Below are 13,240 nucleotides of genomic sequence, written 5' to 3'. Positions count from 1 at the left end.
TCCCGATCCCAGTGTCAGTTGTGGTCTTCTATATAAGTCTCATCTCTCTTTTCAAGGTTCTTTTTGTTGGCAAAGTCTCTAGGAAGAAAAAAGGACCTGAGCTGATTACGCTCAGTATATCTTCACACATTTGCCTCTTGGTAAACTCTTTTCCTCTTCTCTAAAACAGAATAAATAATAGGACAAGAAGTACCAGAATTTATATTTATTAAAATTCTCTTTAATGGAAAAATTGAGGAATGAATTAAAACTCTGCTACTCAACATGCCCAGCTTTTAATCATCTTAAACGGTGGGAGTTAAACATCTTACTTGTGGCCAGCCAGGGGACTGGCTTTGGCCATCAGAGAGCAGATCCACAGTCTATCAGAAAGGTCCTATTCCTGCTTACTTGCTCCTCCTAGCACAGCTCCCCAAAGGGTTGCAGGACGGATCAAACCCTGCATTAATTCCAAGTCTACTCAATACCTGAATGCAAAAGTCTGTTCCCTATCCTATTTTCAATTCCAAATATGTCCAGATACATTATTAGTAGGAGGCATCAGAGATTCTGCATTGAGAATAAATGACAATATTAAGGCACTGCAATACTGAAACACATAACATTTCTCTAATATTAAAATGCCAGCAACATAGAACTACCAGGTTTGACTAACAATTCCTCTTACCAGATACCCAGTGAGACACAAAATTCTCTTTCAAGTTAAAATTCAAACATTTAAATCAAAAGGAACAAGAGCTCACAATCAAATTTCCTTACCATTGTAAGTTAAAGACAAAAGTCCAATCTTGTGGTTAAATTAAAAATTATTAATTGATCCTTCTAATTTCCCATTCTGCTCAGGTTAAATCAGAAGGCTTCTTGATGCCTCAGTGAAGTTATGATTCTATAAATAGCTGCTCCCTGGGATATTCCTATAGAACTTTTATATTATAAAACCAGGTTCTTCCTATGCTCAAAATATTCCTAAATAAGTATATTTTATTTAAATGTAACATTTGTATTAAAAAAAATTCAGAAATCATAATTTTACAGTTGAGTGAATGTTCATTCAAGTTATCACATCTATGTAACTACTACTCAGATCAAAAACTCCAATAGGGATACCACTATTCCCATTTCCAACATGACAAATCAGCTCTGCCCATTTCTTAACTGTATCTAAGTGAAATGATATAGTAGGTACTTTTAATAACTGATCTCTACTAGTCAATATTATTTCAAGAGATTCATCTATATAATTGTGGGCAACTATAGTTTGTTCACCTATAATGTCCCATTATATGGCTATGCCACAATATTTTATTTCTTCTCCTGCTGGTAGATACTTGTGCTGCATCTGTTTTGAAGCTATTACAAATAAGGCTGTGGTGAATACTTTTGTGTATGTCTTTGTGCACATATGTGTGTCATATGTTTTGCTTCAGTAGATACTACCAAAAAGGTTTACAAAGTGGCTATATGGGTTGTTACTCCAAGCAGTGTTATTTACAAACTGGCAAATGCCTGGAAAAAAGTGTTGCCTCGTGTCTAAATGAGCATGAATTTCCCAGTCCTTTCAAAAGATACTTGGAAGCCTCGGTTTCTATCTGACATCTTCAATAATTTTAGCTTTTCTTTTGTGTCTGGTACTGGGGATGAAACCCTGGGGCATTCTACCTCTGAGCTACACCCCCCCAGCCCTAGTTTTTATTCTTTATTTTGAAACAGGGTCTCACTGAGTTGCAAAGGGCCTCACTAAGTAGCTGAGGCTGTCTGCGAACCGCGATCCTCCTGTCTTAGCCTTCCAAATGCTGGGATTTCAAGTGTGCGCCACCACACCCGGCTTAATTTTATAAAAAAAATTTCTGACCATCTTTATAATAAGAAAATTAGTATACAACAAGGCACCTTATTATTGCATAAGCACAACTAATGTCTTGCCTTCCTTTTCAAGTTTTCAAAGAGGTAGCAGAACTCAAGAGTCTCATAGTTCAAAATCCATTCCCATCAAGTTCTGAAAATCACCTTTTCCTGCATCAAGAGCACTTATTCTAGCCAGGTATGGTGGGGCACACCTAAAATCCCAGTTCTTGGGAAGCTGTGACAGGAGGATCACAGGCTCACGGACAGCCTCAGCAACTTATAGAGGCCCTCAGCAACTTAGTGAGAACTTTTTTCAAAATAAAAATAAAATAGTGCTGGGGAGGCGGCTGTGAGATAGAATGCCTCTGAGTTCAATTCCCAGTAAACATATTTTTAAAAAAAAGAGCACTTATTTTAGGCACAGTTGTATTATTAGAATCCAGTGCTTAGTACTGATAAAGACCGTAGCAGAAACTCACTAAGTATCTGTTAGGAAGGAAAATGAATCAAACAAAATATGGATTTAGGGTCTTCCAGAATATCAACCAGCCAACATTGTTTTCTATAACCCACCATTTAACAAATTTAAACTCAACTGGAGTCAGACATGGTGGTGCACGCCTGTAATCCCAATACTCAGAAAGCTAAGACAGGAGGATCACAGATTCAAGACCAGCCTTAGCAACTTTAGAGAGCCCTCCACAACTTAGTGAATCCCTGTTCGGTTTCAAAATAAAAAATAAATTAGGACAGGAGATGTAACTCCGAGGGAGAATGTCCCTGGGTTCAGTCCCCAGTACCACACACACACACACACACACACACACACCAAAAAAAAAAAAACTCAATTGGAGGAATCTCTCTATAAAATATTTACATTGATATTGCACACTTACAGTTTTAGAGAGGAAAATCTACTCTGTTGAACTACTTAATTTCCATCTCCCTTTGGAGCTGATGTTCCTGATACCCCAGTGCCTTTCTAGTGTGGCCCTGTCTGCTGAGCGGTGCCTACCCCGTAGAGTAAGTATACATTGCCACCCCTCACCACTGACTCTTGCTAGAAAATTACCTAATCTTAAAGAAGCCGGCCATGCAGAAGAGGGTTTTATGTTTTCTCAGAATTGTTTCATCTGAAAACTCGCTCTTAGCAAACTCCTGAATAAAAGCGTTATTGAGGATTCTGAAGCCTGTTTCTCTGAATGGACTCTCTTGCTCTACCAGCTGTCATTATACTGTTCTTTCAAACATTTGTGTAAATGGCTAACGCCCCATCTGGGTCACTTGCTCCCTTAAGACCAAGCTCTGTCAGCAAGTGCTTCATTCATTCACTAACTAGTTGGTTGTGATCCACATTTCCAGTGGCTGTAACTACTCTTGATGTGGATGGGGTGAGAAGGCTTAGAGCTCCTCATCTCTATAGAGGCTTTGTCCTTGCTTCTGAATATGACACGACCCACACAGCAGAGTGACGTGTGTGCCTTGGTTTCCTTTCTGTTGCTTACAGTCTTCAGATGCTGATGGTCTTGGAAGCTTTGGTTCCATGTTACCTACAAAAGCTCAAGAAGCAAACGTCACAAGTGGAGACAGCACCTGCTGCCCGAGAGGAGATTGCTGCCACGGCTGCTCTTGCAACGTCCCTACAAGCCCTTTTGTACAGCGTGGAGGTCCTCACCAGGTAATCCACTTGGCAGTCAACCTAGAGCCTTAAACCTTATGTAACCACTGAAAAGAGAGAGAGAAAAAAATGTGGGTACAAATCTCTAAAACTTTATTGACAGATACCTTTTTCCATGGCTTACAAATGCAAACAGCCCTTAAGTTGTTTGGATAAATCACACCAAGTACCCTGAACAGTGATAGTAATATTAATAATAATATCCTATTGTGACTGTTAAAAATTCAATTGCATCTAGCCTACTGAGTTCCTGTGGCAGTTGTAACACTAGGCAAATAAATCTTTTATAAAAGTGCCAAATTGGTGAATATGAAAATGTGATCTCCATTTTTATTAGCTATTATTTTATGAGACATGAAATGTCTGCAAATCCAACTAAGCTTTTTTTTTTTTTTTGCTTTTTTTTGTGGTACTAGAGATTGAACCCAGGGTTCAAACCCAGCCTTTTTTATTTTACTGATTATGAAGAGTTATAGTGTTTTACTATAATTGTAAAAACTTTATAACAAATGCGAACTTGCAGGCATTATTATAATGCCAGAGTTCATGGGTTCTTCATGGAACAGGGCTAAATAAAGCCACAAGGGCAGGTTGAAAGATTTGGGGAATGGAAAGGCAAATTGACACCAGAGTTAAGCATTAAACAAAGTTTAAGAAGTTAGTCCTGCCACAATTTGCTTGAGTGCAGAAACAGAAGGAATCAGGCTTCCATGTGGCAAGAAAGGACCAGATGAGGGCTCTGGATGGGACAAAAGATAGAGTAAGAGTGGAGAAAGCGGATGCAGGACACCAGGAATAATATAGGCTTTCCTATCACATCAAATCTGGATAAATAACACCAAGTACTCTGAATAGTGGTAATAGAGATAATAATAATAATAATAATTATTATTAATAATAATATTCCTATCATGACTGGTAAACACACAGTTGCAGAGAACTTACTCAGCTTCCATGTCAGTTTTAACACAGTGGCAAACAAATCTTTCATAAAAGGGCCAAGTTGGTGAACAAAAATGTGACCTCCATTTTTATTAGCTATGACTTTTTGAGACATGAAATGTCTGCAAGTTAGATAGAATAAGGTATTTTTCTCCCCTAGCAGGGGAATAAGGAAATTCTCTTCCTGAGCTGTGTCTTCCATTCTCCTATACTTGTCTCTAGTCTAAAGTGACATGTCCTTAGCCCCAAATCCTGTGTCTGTTTGATCACCACCACCACACTACAAGAAGCACCAACCTGCCCGGCCCCACCCTGTATGTTGGCAAGTGAGAGAATGAGTGAGTCTGTTGATCGTGAACTTCAGTATCTGTTCAGTTTCTATTCACAAGCCCTGCAGCCAATCTAGGCAAGCAGAATAGAGTGCAAAAACCCAGAGTAGACGACCATCTCCCAGTGCTCATGTGTACCTAAAATGAGCAAAGTGGAAGCAGTGTAAATGGGAAACACAATGAATTGCCTCTTCTAGTGAGAAGTATTCCCAAAACGTTGTCGATGATTTCAGGAAAGTCCTAGGAGGAAGAACTGCTAAAGAGAAAGATATGATCTTACTCCTCTTCTGTGCCAATCTACTAGCCCCAACCTGCACCTAAAGGAGAGAAAAGTAGTCAGTTTTTCTCAAATGTCACTTTATTTCTCTTCATAGTGTCTTCTTCATTTATGTTCTCCTTTTCTTCCTTTCTTCCTTCCTTCCTTCCTTCCTTCCTTCCTTCCTTCCTCTCTTTCTTTCTTTCTTTTTGGTTTTGTTTTATTTTGGGGTACTGGGAATTGAACCCAGGGATGTTCTACCTCCAAGCTATACCCCTAGCAATTTTTACTTTTTATTTTGAGACAGAATCTCTGCTAGGTTGCTGAGGGGCACGCTAAGTTGATGAGGCTGGCCTTGAACTTGCAATCCTCCTGTTTCAGCATCCCAAGTCCTGGATTACAGGCATGCAGTACCAGTTTCTGTTTTTCTTTTATAAGAATAAGTCAACTAACATATCTAAAGCTGATTTACACCAAGTCCCATTAAGAGTTATGAATGAGCCAGGCATAGTGGCACACACTTGTAATCCCAGTACTTGGGAGGCTGAGACAGTAGCAGACCAGCCTCAGCTACTTAGTGAGGCCCTCTGCAACTTAGTGAGATGCTATTTCAAAGTAAAGAATAAAAATTAGGGCTGGGGGTATAGCTTGAATGTAGAATGCCTCTGGATTCAATCCCAAATACTATATACACACACCAAAAAGTTATGAATGAAGCTCTGGCATTTCATATTATGTAGCTGCTTTAAATATTCCAATGCATTCCATCATTTTTTTTTTTTAGAGAATGGCTTCAGTGGTTGGTAGTGCTTACAAAAAAATTGACATCATGTACAAAAAGATGAGAATCTGCTTTCAGTTTCACACTCCTCCTTCTTTATCTTATGAAAAAATAAATGTAACAGTTAGACTGGCCTTACATATGTAAATGCACTCTACATGTATTCATTTTCTATTCTTGTATAACACAGAACCACAAACTTAAGAGACATAAAAACAAAACTCATTTTTATCTCACAGTTCTGTGGGCCAGAGGTCCAGGCAGCATCAGCTGGGTTTTTTGCTCAGGGTTATACAAAGTAGAAATTAAGTCACTGGGTAGCTGAGCTCCTATCTGAAGGCCATGGGGGAAAGTCCACTTCTGAGCACTTTCAGGTTTGGAGCAGAATTCAGTGCCATGCCACTCAGTCTGAGGTCTATGCCCTGCTGGCTATCAGCCAGTCTCCATGGAGGTGCTTGCTTTACTCTTTCATGCCTTTCCTCCACCATCCCCCAGCCAGAGTGCCTCCAGTTCCTCTCACACTTCAAATACCTGACTCCACCCAGAGAAAACCTTTGCTTTTAAAATTCTGGTGTCCCAGTACCCGGGAGGCTGAAACAGGAGAATCGCAGGTTGGAAGGTCAGCCTCAGCAAGTTGGCGAGACTCTCCACAGCTTAGGGAGACCCTCTTTAAAAGACTTGGAGCCATCTTCTACCTACCACAACAAGGAAGGGGAAGAGGTCTGATATGATTATGAGAAATCGTGTTACTTCCTAGCCACACTCAGCACTTAGAACAGGAACAATGTAGAAGCAAGCCTTAAAGATTTCATAAAAGTGCCAGGCGCAGTGGCCCATGCTTGTAATCCCAGTACTTGGGAGGCTGAGGCAGGAGAATTACTGATTCACAGCCAGCCTGAGCTACTTAGTGAGGCCCTCCACAACTTAGTGAAACCCAGTTTCAAAATAAAAAATATTTAAAATAGGGCTGGGAATGTAGCTCAGAGGTAGAATTCCCCTGAGTTCAATCTCCAATACCATATAAAAAGATTTCATATAAGTAATTTATTTGAAAATGATCCTTTCTCCATCTCAGATGCCAATATGGAGAATCATTTTACCTAATATTTAGAATAAACCTTGAAGATATAAAATGAGATGATTTGACTCTCTGATTAAGCATCTAAGTTAGTGACTTAGCATAGATACACATTTACTCACTTTCCTGGGTAGCCTTATGTGTAAAGTTCACTAGAAGAATGATTTCATTCTATGATGGTTTCTCAGAAAAGCAGAATGATTGATTGATGGTGTAGATATCCAAAGAGGTTTGTACATCATCACGTTTTACTATTCTCTTGAATGGCTGTCTGATGCCTGTTGAATTGAAGAATGGACTCTTAACTCACACATAATCAGCATAGACATGGGGGTTTGGTCACCTGTCTTGTTTGGAGAATCAGAGCCAAGAAGTAGAAATTAGATTATGGTGTGCTGATAGCATGGGAATCAATGTTACCTTTCAAGTTATCTCAGAACAAACAGAAAATGTGTGGCAGAAAGGACCAAAGCTAGACCTTTGGAAACCCTAAAACTAACTTAAAACTTATGTGGACTTCAGTAATCTGAAGCTCTCGTAAATGTATCCACTTCGGCTGTTTTGTTGCTGCAGACCCATGACTGCCCCGCAGATGAGCAGGTGTGACCAAGGTCATAAGGGGACCACCACAGCCAACCACACCATGTCCTCAGGGGTCAATACCAGGTAAGTCACGCTGCCTTATTTTTCTGTGTTCCCTCACTTTTATACAACTTAAAATTCAGTTATTGGAAATGGAAGGAGTGCTGGAAAAAGTCAATATTTAGTGTGGAAAAACTCCAAAGAAAAGAAGATGAGAATTTGGAATTGCAAGAAAATACCCAAGTTTCTTTTAAATTGTCAAGGAGAAACTCAAAAATTCTTCTCCTGGTATGGAGTAATTAGCAGGGAGATCTTGAGAAGAAACTCAATAATTTTCCACTTTCTCAGAAGCATATTTTTAAAGGTATAACATTATTTATACAATGTTAATTCCCTGATCATCATATGCATTCATATTAAAAATAAGACCAATAATATTTCAAACCCAATGATAAATTGCCTGGTGTGGTGGTAATACATTAATCTCTTACATTAAGGAAAGATAAAACACTTTAAGTGCTATGTTATAAGGACTTCTCAAGGCATACTGAATTAGGATCCATATCTAGATGAATTGTACAGAGAGAAGAAAGTTTCCTGGAGTCTTAGGATCAATCAATCATTAAGAATTAAGAAAAATGCAGCCATGTTTCTTCTTCTGTTTGCCTGAAATAGAGCACACAGTGTTAAAACTATACTTCAGATGTCAAAGTTTGCAAAAAAATTCTTTCCGTTGGCTATATTCCATGAGTTCAGATGTATTTTTATATTTTTTCTTATACCACTTACATGGCAATAAAACAACTCTCATAGCAGCTACACTTGCAGTGTATGTGACGGCCAAATGAAAGAGATTTTCTGTTTAGGATTATTTATGCGTGTTTGTGAACTTATCAAAATGTATGCCTCCAAGAGCTTTCCATGGGGAAAGGTCTATGAAGATCCTGAGCAAAAGGGCCCTGTTCTTACTCTGCTAGTTATGCGCACTGTTTTTCAACTCCCAGGTACCAGGAGCAAGGAGCCAAACTTCACTTTATCAGGTACAGAAAGACTTGCCCTCATTTCACCCCAGTTCTGCCGTGTGGAGATGAGTGCCCTTGGATCTAAAGTGTTGAACTGATGAATGATAGGATATTTCTATGTAAATCCTCAGAAATGGCTGAGGTAAAGCCACTGCCATTTGGGGTGGCAATATCTTTTAGGCCAATAAACTTTCATTGTCTTTCAGATGGGCTCTCTTGGGCCTTGGCCTCTGGATTCCCTAACTCTTTAGGAATCTTGTGTTTATATATTTCAGTCTCCCTCAGTTGCCACATACCCGTTTTTTCAGAACTCTAGTTAACCTTTTATAATTCCCCAGGGAAAACCTTCACTTACTGGAGGAAGGGCAGGGCCTTCCCAGAGAAGAACTAGATGAAAGAATTGCTAGGGAAGAGTTCAGAAGACCTCGGGAATCCCTGCTGAATATTTGCACAGAATTCTACAAGCACTGTGGGCCAAGGCTGAAGATCTTGCAAAACCTGGCTGGGGAGCCACGTGTCACTGCCCTGGAGCTGCTGGATGTGAAGTCCCACATGAGGTACTGTCTGGCTGTCCCCGTCCCCAAGTGTGGACATAGCTGGGGACATGTGTCTGCATGTATGTGTTTGGCTGAGGTGCAGGAATTTTTATCCTCCAGGATAAAAAGCTGAGATTGTGGAAGTGGTGTGTTTCCTGTGATTTGAATGGATATCATAAAGAAACTTCTGGTAAAGCATACATCAAGTTCATCAAAAGGAATCTCAGGAGCTGGGTGTGTTGGTATATGCCTATAATACCCGTTACTTGCTAGGCTGAGTCAGGAGATCAAGGACAGACTGAGCAAGTTAATGCGACCCTAAATTTAAAAGCGCTGTGGACATGGCTCAATAGTAGAATGCTTACCTGCCATGCACAGGGTCTTGAGTTCAATCCCTAGCACTGGAAATAAAAAACATCTCAGGATGGAAGGAGAGGGATGTTCTTAAGACAGAAAAACACAGGTCATATGTTTAGAGAAATTTTATTGCTTGAATTTTTAGAAAAGTAGCCTCTTCCAACTACCATTTATTGCCCAGATTTAGACTTTTCATAAGAATTGTTTTTTCTCTGACATGTTATGTGAAAAATACACTACTATTTCCTGCTGAAGACTTGTTCTACCCTAGACTATCTGAGGACACAGGAATGAGCTCTTCAGGGAAAGGGGCAGTGTTAAGTCTGGGCCACACTGAGCTTGGGCCTGGAACTCCCTTTGTATTTGTTGTGCATGGTAGCCTCCAATAGTTCAAACAGGTGTCCTGGTACAAATTCCAAACTGGACGAGGCCAGTTATCACTTTATCTCTTCACTCCTGGCATTGCAGAGAAACCCCAGAATCACATCTCTATGCACTGAAATTTCTTCTTCCCCTGGAGGAAAAGGCTGTGTTGGTGTTTTCAGATTCTCAAAGGAAACACAATCCCAAAGGACTTTCTATTCAGATTTGTAACTGTTGGTAAAGGGTCATAAAAATTTCTGGAAAGAAAAATTTCATTGAGAACACAAGATTTCCTTTGAAAGTTTAGTCTTTCTATAAAGGCAGGGTTATATTCTAGCTACTCGTAAACAGCATTACGATTTGGCAAAACACACCAATTCCTGAATGTTGACTTCTTCTTTGTCTTAAAATGATCTTTTGAAAAATTTTAGGAAGTATTAAAGGAAAATGAGCATCCAGAAATGTACAATGAACACAGGCTCTTTCTCTGCCAGGCCTATTTCATAATCTCCGAGCTGTGGGCACACGCCCAGTCATGGCAGAGGAACCCCAGAGCCTCATGTGTGTTCACACACCCAGCACCACCGTGCCGCGCTGGGGATGAGCATATTCACACTGAAGAACCCAGCCCCTAGACAGGAGGCGGTGGGGGCGGAGGGGGGAGGCCCTATTGTCATAGCAACTGAATGTTCTATTCAGTCCCTTCCCTTCCTTTCCCACTGATCTTGTCTGGATGACCTCAGTAATTCTGTGAACAGAGAAACATTACCTCCTCGGAGTCAGAAAAATCACTCTCTAATATCAGTAACTATTTTGTGAGAGGAAGGGGAAAAATTTCCTAAAAAATGGACATATGGTCATGAGTGGTAGCCCACGCCTATAATCTCAGTACAGGTTAAGAACAGGCGATCTCAGGTTGCCCCCAGAAACTTAGCAAGAACCTGTCTCAAAATAAAAAAAATGAAACAGGGATAGCCCTGTAGCTCAGAGGTACTGGTTCAGCCTCCATTGCATTGTGTGTGTGTGTGTGTGTGTGTGTGTGTGTGTGTGTGTGTGTGTGTATGAGAGAGAGACAGAGACACAGAGAGACAGAGACACACAGAGAGAGAGAGACAGAGACAGAGAGAAAATATGTCCTATGACTTGACACTACAGCGTTTGGAAGATAGCAGGAGTCACAGAGGCCTGGAGCTCCCTCTAGAGGCCAACACGTATTAAATGAGCTGTAATTTAAATGAGTATCTCAGTGCTTGGCACAGCTCTAAGGTACAATAGCTACTAATGCTGATGAGAATGATCCAAACACAGACCAGATCCTGAAATGTAAAAGAAAGTCCTGGCCTCAATATTATCACGTTCAATCGAAGAGTCAGACATAGGGAAATAATTATAATGTTGCAAGTATTATGATCACATGCATATATATATATATATATATATATATATATATATGTTTATCATTTTTATTGGTGCATTGTAATTATACATTAGTGAGGTTCAGAGTGGCCAATGCATACATGCATGCAACATTTCTTGTGTGTTTCCCTCCGACTCCCACCCCTTTCCTCCCCTGCCCATAGATAGTCTTTATATTCATACAGGTAACTTCATATATGAACAGAGGATCACTTGAATAGTTACCATCATTAGCTCGCCCCTTTCTCCTCCCGCTTCTCCATCTTTCTCTTCAGGTCCCCATACCCCATTCCACCATCTGAGGTCTTCTTTGCTTTCCAGTTTCTCTCTGGCTTCCACATTTGCGAGGAAACATTTGGCCCTTCACTTTCTGTTACTGACTAATCTTGCTAAGCATAATATTCTCAAGTTCCATCCATTTTCCTGGAGATGATATGATTGTGTTATAAAAGATTCAAGCAACTTAGGAAAGTATATGACACAAAAATAGAGAATATACAAACTAGAGACAGAACAATGTGAAAAATCAGAAGGTAAATAAGTTTGTGATGACATTAGCATAAAAATAGATATGAAGTTACATTAGGTATAATTTATGAACCATAAATTTGACTTATACTTTTGGATTATAAAATCAATGAGTGGGAAATGATCAATTACAAAATTATGCTGTCGATGAAATAAATTAAATATATATGTGATATGTTATATATATACATATATATTGTTTTGGTGAAATAGTGTTTTTTTTAAGAAAAACAGAGAACAAGAAATACCTCCTGGTTGCTATTTGTTGTTACCGACTGGCTCAGTCCTGTGGGGGCAAGTCCACTCGCGACCGGGAGCCTCAGAAAGATGGGGCAAAAGGCAGGTGGAGTTCTGCAGAAACTTATCTGCAGCAATTCTGTTCCCTCTATGAATTCCCTAAGTTTTTAGGTACGGCGCTTGGGAAAGAATTTGAGGTGGACAAAGGCTTCTTGAGCCAATGACAATTTATTACAGGAACCCAGAGAAATTTATACCCTTCACCAGTGAGATTAATAATAGGAGAAAAAAAAAAGAAAGGGAAGGGGGGCAATCACAGCAAAACAATAGTAAATTACATATAAACAAAGTAAATGACTAGTCCAGCATTTAGGAGATAAGCTCCGGATCTTTCTTCCGATATTGCAGCAGGGCAGGTCCAAAGGTAAATTCCAAAGGCAATACAGGCACGCCCAAGGCCCAGGGCTTGGAGAATACGCCTTCTCATGGAATCTTCTTTTGCTGTCTTTTTTGAGGTTTCCATCTATATCCATATGACAAGCATGGGGAGCTGTGGCGGTCCAGGGAGATGCGATGGGCGTCTCTCAGATCTCATCCGCTTTGCCTTCTGAAGTCTGAAAGCTTACAAAAACTCACAACACAGCTTGGCAAATAAGACACCACAAATAACACTGTGAAGTTCTTGGATTTAGTTGTCAGATGTATTTCCTTGACTGCTGAACACTCTTTTTTAGACAAAAAGCCTATTAAAGGCCTATTGGTCTCTAATAATCCATTTCCTTATCACAAACCCTCTGCAACCTGCTTCTAACTTTCTAATTCCTTTCTTTCCCAGTCAGGACGTTCTTATGATAAGCTCTTCTTCATGAAAAAGTGCTTTCTTACTCTTACGGTATTTCCTTTCCTTCATACATATATATTTAGAATATCTGTCCTTTATTTTGTCATTTTCATTTCTAGCCATGCGGCATTCTCCCTGTTTCGGGGAAAGCTCACACTGGGCCTGAAGGTCAACAATCTTTCTCCTTGGCTCTATTGTATTTTGGCAACTAAGTTGTTCATCAACTAAATTGCTTCAAAGTCACACACAAAATTTTATCTTCTCTGTCTCTAGGCAGGATCTCAAGGGTAAACAAAGTTTCCTTAAACTGAGCTATCGGTTACCGGAGTTAATAGCTTAACCTAGTGATAGGAGTGAGGATCGGAGACCCTTTGTGATTGCTGCAGCTGGAATGCTTATCACAGCATCTGAGTTCTGGCCAGTTTTTTCCTTACTATTGAGCAAAGCCA

The 13,240-nt window shown here is 39.9% G+C and overlaps 1 protein-coding gene across 3 annotated transcripts in view; it reads left to right on the top strand.

Moving 5' to 3' along the window:
- The window catches only part of UNC80 (unc-80 homolog, NALCN channel complex subunit), a gene marked incomplete at both ends in the record, with an annotated part of 220,226 nt that overhangs the window by 173,189 nt on the left and 33,797 nt on the right, over positions 1-13,240 (top strand). For all 3 annotated transcript variants that reach the window (XM_080689607.1, XM_080689608.1, XM_080689606.1), the window contains 4 exons: positions 3,353-3,523; positions 7,483-7,575; positions 8,496-8,531; positions 8,852-9,070. In XM_080689607.1, coding sequence (XP_080545733.1) covers positions 3,353-3,523; positions 7,483-7,575; positions 8,496-8,531; positions 8,852-9,070 — 519 coding nt within the window. The remainder of the gene's footprint in view (positions 1-3,352; positions 3,524-7,482; positions 7,576-8,495; positions 8,532-8,851; positions 9,071-13,240) is intronic.

This window comes from Muscardinus avellanarius (genome assembly GCF_963383645.1).
Source record: "Muscardinus avellanarius genome assembly, chromosome: 2".
Taxonomy (NCBI): Eukaryota; Metazoa; Chordata; class Mammalia; order Rodentia; family Gliridae; genus Muscardinus; species Muscardinus avellanarius.
Note: the sequence above shows the minus strand (reverse complement) of the source record. Positions and strands in the feature narration are given on the sequence as shown.